We start from the raw sequence: 17,009 nt of genomic DNA on the forward strand, positions 1-17,009 counted from the left end.
AAACCACATATCCTGAGACTGCATTTTTTGTAGCTGTGGATTTTAACAAAGCAAACTTGAAGAAAAGGCTACCGAAATTCTATCAACTCTATGTACTCGCACGGCTAAAACTCTCAACCACTGTTACACTACCTTCCGTAATGCATATAAGGCCCTTCCCCGCCCTCCATTCGGCAAATCGGACCATGATTCCATCTTGCTCCTCTCTTCCTATAGGCAGAAACTCAAACAGGAAGCACCCGTGGTAAGGACTATTCAACGCTGGTCTGACCAATCGGAATCCACACTTCAAGATTGTTTTGATCACGCAGACAGGGATTTGTTCAGAGTAGCTTCAGAACATAATAATCTCATTCACCGTATCGGTAAATGTGTCTATCAGGAAGTGCATAGGAGAGGTTGTACCCACTGACTATTAAAACCGACCCCAACCAGAAACCGTGGATAGATGGGAGCATTCGCTCAAAACTGAAAGCGCGAACCACCGCATTTAACCTGTCTGGGCTAGGGGGCAGTATTTTCACAGCCGGATGAAAAACGTACCCAATTTAAACAGGTTACTACTCTGGCCCAGAAACTAGAATATGCATATTATTAGTGTATTTGGATAGAAAACACTCTGAAGGTTCTAAAACTGTTTGAATGGTGTCTGTTAGTATAACAGAACTCATATGGCAGGCAAAAACCTGAGAAAATTCCAAGCAGGAAGTGGAAAGTCTGAGAATTGTAGTTCTTCTTTTGGTTCTTTATCGAGACCACAGTGTCTGTGGGGGACGTTGCTCTTCCTAAAGCTTCCATTGGCTGTCTAAAGCCTTCAGAAAGTGGTTTGAGCATTTTCCTCTCACTGGGCAGATAATAGGAGCTCAGTTTCTGAGTGGGCTGCCTGGCAACAAAGGGATTGGATATGCTCGCTCCCGCGAGCGCACCCCTCCTTCTTTTTCTTCTTGAATGAATATGCTATTGTCCAGTTGGTATATTATCACAATTTTACGTTAAAAATACCATAAAGATTGATTTTAAACAGCGTTTGACATGCTTCTAAGTACGGTAATGGAACATTTTGATTTTCGTCTCTCGTTCCGCGCTTGCACGTTATGCCTTTGAATAAGTGATCTGTACGCACGAACAAAACGGAAGTATTTGTACATAAATGCGGATTATTTTGAACAAAAACAACATTTCTTGTGGAAGTAGCAGTCCTGGGAGTGCATTCTGACGAAGATCAGCAAAAGTAAGAGAATGTTTCTAATACTAATTCTGAGTTTAGGTTGCCCCGAACTCGCCGTGATGGCTGAGCTATGTACTCAGAATATTGCAAAATGTGCTTTCTCTGTAAAGCTATTTTAAAATCTGACACAGCGGTTAGTCTATCTATAATTCTTAAAATAATTGTTATATATTTTGTCAACGTTTATGATGAGTATTTTTGTAAATTGATGTGCACATTCACCGGGCGTTTTGGTGGGAATACATTTTCTGAACATCACACGCCAATGTAAAATGCTGTTTTTGGATATAAATATGAACTTTATCGAACAAAACATACAGGTATTGTGTAACATAATGTCCTAGGAGTGTCATCTGATGAAGATCGTCAAAGGTTAGTGCTTCATTTAGCTGTGTTTTGGGTTTTATTGACACATGTCCTTGCTTGGAAAATGGCTGTGTGATTATTTTTGTCTATGTACTCTCCTAACATAATCTAATGTGTTGCTTTCGCTGTAAAGCCTTTTTGAAATCGGACAATGTGGTTAGATTAACGAGAAGTTTATCTTTAAAATGGTGTAAAATAGTTGAATGTTTGAGAAAGCTGAATTATGACATTTTGTTGTTTTTGAATTTTCCGCCCTGATATTTCACTGGCTGTGTCCCGCCTACAGCACCCGATGTCACAGGAATGCCAAAAAGATCATCAAGGACATCAACCACCGAGCCACTGACTGTTCACCCCACTATTATCCAAAAGGCGAGGTTAGTACAGGTGCATCAAAGCTGGGACCGAGAGACTGGAAAAACAGCTTCTATCTCAAGGCCATCAGACTGCTAAACAGCCATCACTAGCACATCAGAGACGGCTGCCTATAGACATAGATTTGAAATCACTAGCCACTTTAATAATGTTTCCGTATCTTGCGATACTCATCTCATATGCATAACCTGCACTCTACACTATTCTACTGTATCTTAGCCACTTTGTGTTTACATATTGCATGACCCATCTCATTTGTATATACTGTATGGTATTCTATACTACGCCACTGACTGTTAAACAGCCATATCCAGCACATCAGAGGCTGCTGCCTATAGACATAGATTAGAAATCACTGGCCACTTTAAGGAAATTAAACACTAGCCACTTTAATAATGTTTCCGTATCTTGCATTACTCATCTCATATGCATAAGCTGTACTCTACACTATTCTTCGGTATCTTATCCACTTTAATTGTGTTTACATATTGCATCACCCATCTCATATGTATATATTGCATTCTATACTATGCCACTGTATCTTAGTCCAACGGAACTCTGACATGTATGTATATATTCTTAATCCATTCCTTACTTAGATGTGTGTGTATTTGGGTACACAGTCAAAAGTTTACATACACCTTAGCCAAATACATTTAAACTCAGTTTTTCACAATTCTTGACATTTAATCCTAGTAATAATTCCCTGTTTTAGGTAAGTTAGGATCACCACTTTATTTTAAGAAAGTGAAATGTCAAAATAACAGTAGAGAGAATTATTTATTTCAGCTTATATTTCCACAAATTTGGAAGTATGCTTGGGGTCATTGTCCATTTGGAAAACCCATTTGCGACCAAGCTTTAACTTCCTGACTGATGTCTTGAGATGTTGCTTCAATATATCCACATAATTTTCCATCCTCATGATGCCATCTATTTTGTGAAGTGCACCAGTCCCTCCTGCAGCAAAGCACCCCCACAACATGATGCTGCCACCCACGTGCTTCACGGTTGGGATGGTGTTCTTCTTGCAAGCCTCCCCCTTTTTCCTCCAAACATAATGATCGTAATGATGGACAAACAGTTCTATTTTTGTTTCATCAGACCAGAGGACATTTCTCCAAAAAGTTCGATCTTTGTCCCAATGTGCAGTTGCAAACCGTAGTCTGGCTTTTTTATGGAGGTTTTGGAGCAGTGGCTTCTTTCTTGCTGAGCGGCCTTTCAGGTTATGTCGATATAGGACTTGCTTTACTGTGGATTTAGATACTTTTGTACCTGTTTCATCCAGCATCTTCACAGGGTCCTTTGCTGTTGTTCTGGGATTGATTTGCACTTTTCGCACCAAAAGTACTTTCACCTCTAGGAGACAGAACCGTCACAGAGGCTCTCCGCACTGCTAAAGCTAACTCTCTCTCCTCTGCTCTCATCCTTCTAGACCTATCTGCTGCCTTTGATACTGTGAACCATCAGATCCTCCTCTCCACCCTCTCCGAGTTGGGCATCTCCGGCGCGGCTCACTCTTGGATTGCGTCCTACCTGACAGGTCACTCCTACCAGGTGGCGTGGCGAGAATCCGTCTCTGCACCACGTGCTCTCACCACTGGTGTCCCCCAGGGCTCAGTTCTAGGCCCTCTCCTATTCTCGCTATACACCAAGTCACTTGGCTCTGTCATATCCTCACATGGTCTCTCCTATCATTGCTACGCAGACAACACACAATTCATCTTCTCCTTTCCCCCTTCTGATAACCAGGTGGCGAATTGCATCTCTGCATGTCTGGCAGACATATCAGTGTGGATGACGGATCACCACCTCAAGCTGAACCTCGGCAAGACGGAGCTGCTCTTCCTCCCGGGGAAGGACTGCCCGTTCCATGATCTCGCCATCACGGTTGACAACTCCATTGTGTCCTCCTCCCAGAGTGCTAAGAGCCTTGGCGTGACCCTGGACAACACCCTGTCGTTCTCCGCTAACATCAAGGCGGTGACCCGATCCTGTAGGTTCATGCTCTACAACATTCGCAGAGTTCGACCCTGCCTTACACAGGAAGTGGCGCAGGTCCTAATCCAGGCACTTGTCATCTCCCGTCTGGATTACTGCAACTCGCTGCTGGCGGAGCCCCCTGCCTGTGCCATTAAACCCCTACAACTCATCCAGATCGCCGCAGCCCGTCTGGTGTTCAACCTTCCCAAGTTCTCTCACGTCACCCCGCTCCTCCGCACACTCCACTGGCTTCCAGTTGAAGCTTGCATCTGCTACAAGACCATGGTGCTTGCCTACGGAGCTGTGAGGGGAACGACACCTCCGTACCTTCAGGCTCTGATCAGTCCCTACACCCAAAGAAGGGCACTGTGTTCATCCACCTCTGGCCTGCTTGCCTCCCTACCTCTGCGGAAGCACAGTTCCCACTCAGCCCAGTCAAAACTGTTCACTGCTCTGGCACCCCAATGGTGGAACAAGCTCCCTCATGACGCCAGGACAGCGGAGTCAATCACCACCTTCCGGAGACACCTGAAACCCCACCTCTCTAAGGAATACCTGTGATAGGATAAAGTAATCCTTCGAACATCCTTCTGATGTCTTGGCTGGTTTCTTTTGATTTTCCCATGATGACAAGCAAAGAGGCAATGAGTTTGATGGTAGGCCTTGAAATACATCCACAAATGAACCTCCAATTGACCAAAATTATGTAAATTAGCCTATCAGAAGCTTCTAAAGCCATGACATAATGTTCTGGAATTTTCCAAGCTGTTTAAAGGCACACCGCTTCTGACCCACTGGAATTGTGATACAGTGAAATCTAAGTGAAATAATCTGTCTGTAAAGAGTTGTTGGAAAAATTACTTGTGTCATGCACAAAGTAGATGTCCTAACCGACTTGCCAAAACTATAGTTTGTTAATAACAAGACATTTGTGGAGTGGTTGAAAAATTAGTTTTAATGACTCCAACCTAAGTGTATGTAAACTTCTGACTTCAAATGTATGTTGTGAAACTAACTGTTTGATATCACTTGTTAGATATTACTGCACTGTTGGAGCAAGAAGCACAAGCATTTCGCTACACCTGCTAAACACGTGTATGTGACCAATACAATTTGATTTGATTTGAATTAATGTATTGGCTGTTTGGAGAAGGCAACTACACTGAACAAAAATCCAAATGCTCACCTTCGATAGCCACTGGTACCCTGGAGAAGTGTGCTCTTCACGGGTGAATCCCGGTTTCAACTGTACCGGTCAGATGGCAGACAGTGTGGGCATCGTGTGGGTGAGCAGTTTGCTGAGGTCAACATTGTGAACAGAGAACCCCACCGCCACCATGGGGCAATGGTATGGACACGTATAAGCTACGGGCAACGAACACAATTGCATTTTCTTGATGGCAATTTGAATGCACAGAGATACCATGACGAGATCCTGAGACCATTGTCGTGTCATTCATCTGCCGCCATCACCTCATGTTTCAGCATGACAATGCACGGCCCCATGTCACAAGGATCTGTACATAATTCCCGGAAGCTGAAAATGTCCCAGTTCTTCCATGGCCTGCATACTCACCAGACATGTCACACTTTGAGCATGTTTGGGATGCTCTGGATTGACGTGTACGACAGCGTATTCCAGTTCCAGTTCCCGCCAATATCCAGCAACTTCGCACAGCCATTGAAGAGGAGTGGGACAACATTCCACAGGCCACAATAAACAGCCTGATCAACTCTATGCGAAGGAGAAGTGTCGCACTGCATGAGGCAAATAGTGGTCACACCAGATACTGACTGGTTTTCTGATCCACACCCCTACCTTTTTTTAAAGGTCTCTCTGACCAACAGATGCATATCTGTATTCCCAGTCATGTGAAATCCATAGATTAGGCCCTAATGAATTTATTTCAATTGACTTATTTCCTTATATGAACTGAACTTCCGTAAAATCTTTGAAATTGTTGCGTTTATATTTTTGGTCAGTGTACATTTTAAAAATGCATTTAGTGTTATGAAAAATGGCACTGAGTTCTGTGTCTTGAAAATCTAAAACGATGTTCCAAAAAAATGCTTATACAGTAAATAAGGAAAAGCTGCACACAAACAATATACACCTGTCCAAGCTGGAGGGTGGGGAGGTCAAGTTGGATTGTGGGGAAAGTGCATTATCTGTTCGACATTGAAGGATGTTTTTGCAAGTGTAATTTTCTGAGAATCTTTTTGCAGACAATTTTTGAACTCGTTTTTTAATTTATCTTTCTGTTCTAATAATAAATATTATAATTGTGTATTCTACTCCAATCACTGTCTCCTTCAAGGTATTTGTGCCACTGCTCTCCCTCCCAAGTTAAGAACCTGTTGTCCTCTATGGCTACGGGTAAACTTTATTACCACATAAATACCACACCCTAGTACAACTCCTATCTATCTATCTATCTATCTATCTATCTGTCTGTCTGTCTGTCTGTCTGTCTGTCTGTCTGTCTGTCTGTCTGTCTGTCTGTCTGTCTGTCTGTCTGTCTGTCTGTCTGTCTGTCTGTCTGTCTGTCTGTCTGTCTGTCTGTCTGTCTGTCTGTCTGTCTGTCGGCTGCCTTACACATGTAGGTTATCCCAATGAGAAAATCTGGTTGAAATGTCGTCATTTCAACACATTTCGTTACATTCATGTAGATTACAGCTTCATTCACAGTGTTCAAGCATTTGAAACAAACTATAAACTGGTCTGTGGTTCAAGTGGGCAATTTGGAAATGTTTACAGCAAGTAACACCTTGATTGTCTTGCATTACTACAATCACTTGCAATGTCTGTACAAAGGTGTGTGTCTGTGTGCTCATTGATGCTTACCCTGTATAAGGGGGTACTTGGCCATTAGCATCAAAACCCAGCGTAGGGTTGCCCCTGTGGTGTCTGTACCAGCAGAAAACAGGTTGGCCACAGAGGATATCAGGTTGTTGTCATGGTAGTGAGAGTTCTTGTTGCCAGATTCCTTATACATAGAGAAAAAGCATTTTAAAGGGGCGAAAATATTTGTTTTCCCCTCAATAGTCATGGTCTAGCAGTCTTTCCATTCTTTTCGAAGGGCAAAGATTTGCTTTCAAAAATGTGTTTTTACATGTAACTTCTACACAAATTTTACATACATGGTGTACCAGTCTTAGCTGCAGCCTCCAGAACACATACACTGAGTGTACAAAACATTAGGAACAAATGCTGTTTCCATGGATTAGACCAGGGATCATCAACTAGTTTCACCCGCGGGCCAATTTTTTTTCTCTCAAACCTTTCTTACATTTGTAGACAATCACACGTGTCTCTCTATTATGCATGGGAATACTTGGCAACAGATTTCCAAAATAAAAAATCAGTTCCTAGTGTTTTTACAGTCTTTTGTAAAAATAAATAAATAAATAAAATTGAAACCAAATAAAACCACCCGCGGGCCAAATTTGGTCTGTGGGCTGCCAGTTGGGGAAGCCTTACATAGACTGACCAGATAAATCCAGTTGAAAGCTATGATCCCTTATTGATGTCACTTGTTAAATCCAAAATCAGTGTAGAAGGGTAGGAGACAGGTTAAATAAAACATTTTAAGCCTTGAGACATGGATTGTGTATGTGTGCCATTCAGAGGGTGAATGGGCAAGACAAAAGATGTAAGTGTCTTTGAATGGGGTACGGTAGTAGGTGCCAGGCGCACCAGTTTGAGTGTCAAGAACTGCAACGCTGCTGGGTTTTTCCACGCTCAACATTTTCCCATGTGTATCAAGAATGCTGCACGACCCAAAGGACATCCATGCAACTTGACACAACTGTGGGAAGCATTCTAGTCAACATGGGCCAGCATCCACTTGACACCTTGTAGAGTCCATACCATCAACGAATTGAGGCTGTTCTGATGGTAAAAAGGGGTGCAACTCAATATTAGGAAGATTTTCCTAGCGTTTTATACACTCAGTATATACCGCTGCAGCCTGGGCCCAATGCTATTTCAGCACAATCTCTCCTATATTTTCTTCATTCTCTATCACATGGGCCATTTACGCATTACTCAATGCCCACTAAATCCCTAGATGTTATTCATTCAAAGAATTAAAATGTTTTATTTTTTGGGGGTAGATCAGCTTTAATATTGCAGATGGAATCTACAATCTATCAATGTAAATGTCAGCATCATTTCCAATCCCCCATACTGTTTTTGTAAATATGTACAGTGCATTCCGAAAGTATTCAGATCCCTTGACTTTTTCCACATTTAGTTTTTTTACAGCATAATTGTAAAATTTATTCCATTTATTTTTTCCTCAATCTACACACAATACCCCATAATGACAAAGCAAAAACAGGTTTAGACGTTTTTACACATTTATAATAAAATAGAAATCGTAAAAATTCCCTGTCTTAGGTTAGTTAGGATCACCACTTTATTTTAAGAATGTGAAATGTCAGAATAATAGTAGAGAGAATGATTTATTTTGACTTTTAATCAAAGTCAGAAGTTTACATACACTCAATTAGTATTTGGTAGCATTGCCTTTAAATTGTTTAACTTGGGTAAAATGTTTCGGGTAGCCTTCCACATGCTTCCCACAATACGTTGGGTGAATTTTAGCCCATTACTCCTGACAGAGCTGGTGTAACTGAATCAGGTTTGTAGGCCTCCTTGCTCGCACATGCTTTTCAGTTCTGCCCACAAATGTTCTATGGGATTGAGGTCAGTACTTTGTGATGGCCACTCCAATAGTTTGACTTTGTTGTCCTTAAGCTATTTTGCCACAACTTCAGAAGTATGCTTGGGGTCATTGTCCATTTGGAAGACCCATTTGCGACCAATCTTTACTTCCTGACTGATGTCTTGAGATGTTGCTTCAATATATCCACATAATTTTCCATCCTCATGATGGCATCTATTTTGTGAAGTGCACCAGTCCCTCCTGCAGCAAAGCACCCCCACAACATGATGCTGCCACCCACGTGCTTCATGGTTGGGATGGTGTTCTTCGGCTTGCAAGCATCACACTTTTTCGTCCAAACATAACGATGGTCATTATGGCCAAACAGATCTATTTTTGTTTCATCAGACCAGAGGACATTTCTCCAATAAGTATAATCTTTGTCCCCATGTGCAGTTGCAGACCGTAGTCTGTCTTTTTTATGGCAGTTTTGGAGCAGTGGCTTCTTCCTTGCTGAGCGGCCTTTCAGGTTATGTCTATATAGGACTCGTTTTACTGTGGATATGAGATACTTTTGTACCTGTTTCCACCAGCATATTCACAAGGTCCTTTGCTGTTGTTCTGGGATTGATTTGCACTTTTCGCACCAAAGTACGTTCATCTCTAGGACACAGAACGCGTCTCCTTCCTGAGCAGAATGACGGCTGCGTAGTCCCATGGTGTTTATACTTACGTACTATTGTTTGTACAGATGAACGTGGTACCTTCAGGCATTTGGAAATTGCTCCCAAGGATGAACCAGACTTGTGGAGGTCCACAATGTTTTTTCTGATGTCTTGGCTGATTTCTTTTGATTTTCCCATGATGTCAAGCAAAGAGGCACTGAGTTTGAAGGTAGGCCTTGAAATACATCCACTGGTACACCTCCAATTGACTCAAATGTAGTCAATTAGCCTATCAGAAGCTTCTAAAGCCATCACATCATTTTCTGAAATTTTCCAAGCTGTTTAAACGCACAGTCAACCTAGTGTATGTAAACATCTGACCCACTGGAATTGTGATACAGTGGATTATAAGTGAAATAATGTCTCTGTAAACAATTGTTGGAAAAATTACTTGTGTCATGCACAAAGTAGAGGTCCTAACCGACTTGCCAAAACTATAGTTTATTAACAAGAAATTTGTGGAATGATTGAAAACGAGTTTGAATGACTTCAACCTAAGTTTATGTAAACTTCTGACTTCAAGTGTTTATATATACATACACACACACTCCAAAATTTTACAACACATTCTCATTCAAGTTTTTATTTTTACTATTTTAATAGTGAAGACATCAAAACAATGAAATAACACATGAAATCATGTACAGTCGTGGCCAAAAGTTTTGAGAATGACACAAATATTAATTTTCACAAAGTTTGCTGATTCAGTGTATTTAGATATTTTTGTCAGTTGTTACTATAGAATACTGAAGCATAATTACAAGCATTTCTGTCACGACTTCTGCTGAAGTTGTTTCCTCTCCTTGTTCAGGCGGTGTTCGGTGGTCGGCGTCGCCGGTCTTCTAGCCATCATCGATCCACTTTTCATTTTCCATTTGTTTTGTCTTGTATTCACACACACCTGGTTTCAATTCCATCATTACATGTTGTGTATATAAACCTCTGTTCCCCCCATGTCCTTGTCCGAAATTGTTTATTGTAGGGCTTGTGCACGTTATGCTGGTGTGTAACGGGTTTTGTTTACCCATTGATTTATTGTTCAGTTAACAGTGGTTTTATTTATTAAACTGCGCCGTTGTAAATCAGTTTTTGCTCTCCTGCGCCTGACTTCTCTGCCGCCAGTATGCACCCCCTACAGAATTCCGGACCAAACTTATGGAGTCAGCAGGAGCAGGTACCCCGGGTATAGGGGTGGAGGAGCATGTCCGGGAGCATGCAGCAATGCTCCACCATCTTGGCACCGCCATAGACCGCGTTGTCCAGACAATGGACCGCTGGGAGATACAGGAAGTTCTCCCAGCACCTCCACCAGCACAACCAGGGTTTCCATTACGCGCCCCTCCTTCTCCTGGTCCCAGTGGGATTCGTCTCTCCCTTCCCCAGGAATACGATGGGACGGCTGCGAACTGCCAGGGGTTCCTGTTGCAGCTGGACTTATACATGGCAACCGTCCACCCGGCTCCTTCGGGCCGTGAGAGGGTGTCCGCTCTCGTATCGTGCCTCACCGGGAAAGCCCTGGAGTGGGCCGTGAGAGGGTGTCCACTCCCAGTCTTCAACCACCCTCCCAAGGGTAGAGCGGCAGGTGAACGCCTCTTCCATTTGAGGCAGGGGACGAGGAGCGCCCAGGAGTTGGCCCTGGAGTTTCGGACCCTGGCTGCCGGCGCGGGATGGAATGACAGGGCCCTGATTGACCATTATCTCTGTAGTCAGCGGGAGGACGTCCGTCGGGAGTTGGCCTGCAGAGACACCACCCTCACGTTCGACCAGCTGGTGGACTTGTCCCGCTGGGCGTCTGTACGTCCCGTCTGCTGTTTGTGACCGGTTGATCTATTGGGCCCACACGTCACCCTCCTCTGGTCATCCCGGGATCGGTCGGAGAGTGCGCTGTTTGAGCGGGAGGTACTGGTGGGGCTAAGGACGTGAGGGTTTATGTTTCCTCCTACTCGGTGTGTGCCCAGTGTAAAGCTCCTAGGCACCTGCCCAGAGGGAAGCTACACCCCTTACCCAACGGCTTTGGTCGCATCTGTCGGTGGATTTTCTTACCGATATTCCCCCCTCACAGGGTAACACAGCGATCCTGGTCGTTGTGGATCGGTTCTCTAAGTCCTGTCATCTCCTCCCTCTTCCCGGTCTCCCTACAGCCTTATAGACTGCGGAGGCCTTGTTTACGCACGTCTTCCGGCACTACGGGGTGTCTGAGGATATAGTGTCTGATCGAGGTCCCCAGTTCACGTCAAGGGTCTGGAAGGCGTTCATGGAATGTCTGGGGGTCTCGATCAGCCTTCCTTCAGGGTTTCACCCCGAGAGTAATGGGCAGGTGGAGAGAGTAAACCAGGATGTGGGCAGGTTTCTGTGGTCCTATTGCCAGGACCAGCCGGGGGAGTGGGCTGCGTTCGTGCTCTGGGCCGAGATGGCATAGAACTCATTTCGCCACTCCTCCACTAACCTCTCTCCCTTCCAGTGCATACTGGGATACCAGCCGGTTCTGGCTCTTTGGCATCAGAGTCAGACCGAGGCTCCTGCGGTGGACGACTGGTTCAGGCGTGCGGAGGACACATGGAAAGCTGCCCGTGTTCACCTTCAGCGGGCCATGCTGCGCCAAAAAGAGAACGCAGACCATCACCGCAGTGAGGCCCCGGTGTTCGCACCGGGTCTGGCTCTCGACCCGAAACCTGCCCCTCCGCCTGTCCTGCCGGAAGCTGGGTCCATGGTTTGTGGGGCCATTTAAAGTCCTGAGGAGAGTGAACGAGGTTTGTTATAGGTTACAGCTCTCCCCCGATTACCGTATTAACCCCTCGTTCCATGTGTCTCTCCTCAGGCCGGTGGTGGCTGGTCCACTCCAAGAGTCTGAGGTGCGGGAGGTTCCTCTGCCCCTCTGGACATTGAGGGGGCCCCGGCGTACTCCGTTCGTTCCATACTGGATTCGTTGCGTCGGGCGAGGAGCCTTCAGTATCTCGTGGAGTGGAAGGGGTACGGTTCAGAGGAAAGGTGCTGGGTTCCGGTCGAGGACCCTTCAATGCTGCAGGAATTTCACCGCCTTCGTCCGGATCGCCCTGCACTTCGCCCTCCGGGTCGCCCCCGAGGCCGGTGTCAGCACACTGCTGGAGCCGCACGTCAAGGGGGGGTACTGTCACGACTTTTACCGAAGTCGGTTCCTCTCCTTGTTCGGGCAGTGTTCGGCGGTCGGCGTGGCCGGTCTTCTAGCCATCATTGATCCACTTTTCATTTTCCATTTGTTTTGTCTTGTCTTCACACACACACCTGATTTCAATTTCATCATTACATGTTGTGTATTTAACCCTCTGTTCCCCCCATGTCCTTGTCCGGAATTGTTTATTGTAGTGCTTGTGCACATTATGCTGGTGTGTAACGGGTTTTGTTTACCCATTGATTTATTGTTCTGTTAACAGTGGTTTTATTTATTAAACTGCGCCGTTGTAAATCAGTTTTTGCTCTCCTGCGCCTGACTTCTCTGTCTCCAGAACGCACACCCTACAATTTCATAAGTGTCAAAGACTTTTATTGACAATTACATGAAGTTGATGCAGAGTCAATATTTGCAGTGTTGACCCTTCTTTTTCAAGACCTCTGCAATCCTCCCTGCAATCCTCTGCAATCCTCCCAATTAATTTCTGGGCCACATCCTGACTGATGGCAGCCAATTCTTGCATAATCAATATTTGGAGTTTGTCAGAATTTGTGGGGTTTTGTTTGTCCACCCGCCTCTTGAGGATTGACCACAAGTTCTCAATGGGATTAAGGTCTGGGGAGTTTCCTGGCCATGGACCCAAAATATCGATGTTTTGTTCCCCAAGCCACTTAGTTATCACTGTTGCAAGGTGCTCCATCATGCTGGAAAAGGTATTGTTCATCACCAAACTGTTCCTGGATGGTTGGGAGAAGTTGCTCTCGGAGGATGTGTTGGTACCATTCTTTATTCATGGCTGTGTTCTTAGGCAAAATTGTGAGTGAGCTCACTCCCTTTGCTGAGAATCAACCCCACACATGAATGTTCTCAAGATGCTTTACTGTTGGCATGACACAGGACTGATGGTAGCGCTCACCTTATCCTCTCCAGACAAGCTTTTTTCCGAATGCCCCAAACAATCGGAAAGGAGATTCATCAGAGAAAATGACTTTACCTCAGTCCTCAGCAGTCCAATCCCTGTACCTTTTGCAGAAAATCAGTCTGTCCCTGATGTTTTTCCTGGAGAGAAGTGGCTTCTTTGCTACCCTTCTTGTCACCAGGCCATCCTCCAAAAGACTTTGCCTCATTGTGCGTGAAGATGCACTCACACCTGCCTGCTGCCATTCCTGAGCAAGCTCTGTACTGGTGGTGCCCCAATCCCACAGCTGAATCAACTTTAAGAGACGGTCCTGGCACTTGATGGACTTTCTTGGGCACCCTGAAGCCTTCTTCACAACAATTTAACCGCTCTCCTTGAAGTTCTTGATGAATGGTTGATTCAGGTGCAATCGTACTGGCAGCAATATCCTTGCCTGTGAAGCCCTTTTTGTGCAAAGCAATGATGATGGCACATGTTTCTGGAGTATATGCAAATTGCCATCATACAAACTGAGGCTGCAGACTTTGTGAAAATGTATATTTGTGTCATTCTCAACTTTTGGCCACGACTGTAGTAACCAAAAAAAGTGTTAAACTAATCAAAATATATTCTATATTTGAGATTCTTCAAATATCCACCCTTTGCCTGGATGACAGTTTTGCATTCTCTTGGCATTTTCTCAACCAGCTTCATGGAGGTAGTCACCTGGAATTAATTTCAATTAACAGGTGTGCCTTCTTAAAAGTTAATTTGTGGAATTTATTTCCTTAATGCGTTTGAACAGTTGTGTTGTGACAAGGTAGGGGGGGTATACAGAAGATAGCCCTATTTGGTAAAAGACCAAGTCCATATTATGGCAAGAACAGCTCAAAAAAGCAAAGAAACTACAGTCCATCATTACTTTAAGACATGAAGGTCAGTCAATACGGAAAATTTCAGTGCAGTCGCAAAAACATCAAGCGCTATGATGAAACTGGCTCTCATATGGACCGCCACAGGAATGGAAGACCCAGAGTTACCTCTACTACAGAGGATAAGTTCATTAGAGTTACTAGCCTCAGAAATTGCAGCCCAAATAAATGCTTCACAGAGTTCTAGTAACAGACATCTCAACATGAACTGTTCAGAGGAGACTGTGTGAATGAAGCCTTCATGGTCAAATTGCTGCAAAGAAACCACTACTAAAAGGACATCAATAAGAAGAGACTTGTTTGGGCCAGGAAATACAAGCAAGAAAGGTGGAACTTTGTCCTTTGGTCTGGAGTCCAAATTGTTGATTTTTGGTTCCAACCGCCGTGTCTTTGTGAGACGCGGTGTGGGTGAACGGATGATCTCCGCATGTGTATTTCCCACTGTAAAGCATGGAGGAGAAGATGTTATGGTGTGGGTGTACTTTGTTGGTGACACTGATTTATTTTGAATTCAAGGCACACTTAACCAGCATGGCTACCACAGCATTCTGCAGCAATACGCCATCCCATCTGGTTTTGGCTTAGTGGGACTATCATTTGTTTTTCAACAGGACAATGACCCAGCACACCTCCAGGCTGTGTAAGAACTATTTTACCAAGAAGGAGAGTGATGGAGTCCTGCATCAGATGACCTGGCCTCCACAGTCACCCAGCCTCAACCAAATTGAGATGGTTTGGGATGAGTCGGACCGCAGAGTTAAGGAAAAGCAGCTAAAAAGTGCTCAGCATATGTGGGAACTCCAAGACTGTTGGAAAAGCATTCCAGGTGAAGCGATCACGTTTGAAGGTAAGACCCATTGCAGCTGGAAACAGGAAACTGTCAATTGCGTTGAAAGGGACAGACCAAGGTGCAGCGTGTTGAGTGCTCATCTTCTTTTAATGATGTAATAAAGTGAACACTTAAACAAAAATAACAAACCGACAATCAACAGTCCCGTAAGGCACACAGGCTATACAGAAAACAACCACCCACAACCCACAGGAAAAAATAGGCTGCCTAAGTATGGCTTCCAATCAGAGACAACTAACGACACCTGCCTCTGATTGGAAACCATACTCGGCCACACAAAGAAAAACGAACATAGAAAATGAAAACTAGAACATATCCCCTGGAAACAAACAAACCCCAAAACACACAAAAACAACACCCCCTGCCACGCCCTGACCAACTACAATGACAAATGACCCTTTTTACTGGTCAGGACGTGACAGAAACATTGCAGCTGCACCCTGGACGTAAGCTGAGGCCAACCCACCATCGCTCTCACCTTCCCGGGATCCATCTGGACACTCCCAGCAACGATGATGTAACCCAGAAAGGGGATGGTGGAGCGTTGGAACTCGCACTTTTCTGCCTTCACAAACAGCTGATTCTCCAGAAAACGTTGAATAACCTCTCTGACATGGAGCACGTGTTCTTGGGGGGAGCGGAAGAAGACGAGGATGTCATCACTGTAGACGAAGACAAACCGGTTCATCATTTACCAGCGCCTGGAACTCTCATAGTGGCCGCTGGCCGTGTTGAAGGCAGTCTTCCACTCGTCCCCCACTCGTACCCGCACCAGGTGGTAGGCATTCCGTAGATCCAGCTTAGAAAAAACAGCGCCCTTCTGGAGGGGCTCGAAGGCTGAGGAAATGAGTGGTAGCAGGTAACTGTTCTTCACAGTAATGTCATTGAGTCTCCGGTAGTCAATGCATGGGCGCAGGGTCTTTTCCCTTTTCTCCATGAAGAAGTACCCTGCGCCGGTGGGAGAGGAAGCGGGTTTGGATAAATACTGTTGCTAGGGAGTCCCCAATGTAAGTCTCCATAGCCTTGGTCTCTGGTCCCGACAGAGAGTACAGCCGTCCCCGGGGCGGCGTGGTGCTCGGGAGAAGGTCAATCCCACAGTCATAGGGTCGGTGCAGCAGAAGCGAAGTGGCCCGGGCCTTGCTGAACACCTCCCGGAGGTCCTGGTACTCCGCGGGAATGGTGGAGAGGTCCGGGGCACCTTCCGAGCCCCCAGTAAAACGTCCCAGGGCAGGCTGCAATGACTTTAGACAATGTGCGTGGCAAAACGGACTCAAGCCCATGATGGCACCAGAAGACCAGTTGATGAGGGGATTGTGTCGTTGGAGCCAGGAGAATCCCAAAACTATTGGAATCTGAGAAGACTTGATGAGCAGAAATTGCATCTTGTCGCTGTGATTCCCTGTCACCTGTAGGTGGATGGGAATGGTATTATGCGTGACCTGGCCTTTAGAGTGTCCGTCCAGCGCTCTAACATCCATAGGAATGGAGAGGGGCTGAGTGGGGATGTTCAGCTCGGAAGCCGGGATAGCGTCCAGAAAGCTCTCATCGGCCCCAGAGTCATTGAGGACCCGGAAAGATTTGGACTGGTCTCCACACAGCAGAATGGCATGAAAAGGGTTGCGAGCAAGGTAAGCCCAGCTCTGCCTAGTTGCCTAGGCTCGGGAGGCGGTTAAATCGGCCGTCTTCGGCAACTCCCGGGGTAGGTCGGTTAGCCTCAGGTTCTCTCGGCAACGTGACTGTCGGGGACTTCCAGGATGACTCGGAGGCTCAAAATCTCTCTCCCTCGTCATTCCCGTAATTGCCCATCGACTCGGACGGTCAAAGCGATGAGGGC

General features: G+C 45.3%; 1 protein-coding gene across 1 annotated transcript in view; it reads right to left on the reverse strand.

Annotated features, from left to right (window-relative positions):
• Positions 1–17,009, reverse strand: part of LOC115171787 (cytochrome P450 2K1) — a 32,996-nt gene that overhangs the window by 4,016 nt on the left and 11,971 nt on the right. The window contains exon 6 of the mRNA XM_029728927.1: positions 6,798–6,939. Coding sequence (XP_029584787.1) covers positions 6,798–6,939 — 142 coding nt within the window. The remainder of the gene's footprint in view (positions 1–6,797; positions 6,940–17,009) is intronic.

The sequence above is a fragment of the Salmo trutta genome, chromosome 32 (assembly GCF_901001165.1).
Source record: "Salmo trutta chromosome 32, fSalTru1.1, whole genome shotgun sequence".
Taxonomy (NCBI): Eukaryota; Metazoa; Chordata; class Actinopteri; order Salmoniformes; family Salmonidae; genus Salmo; species Salmo trutta.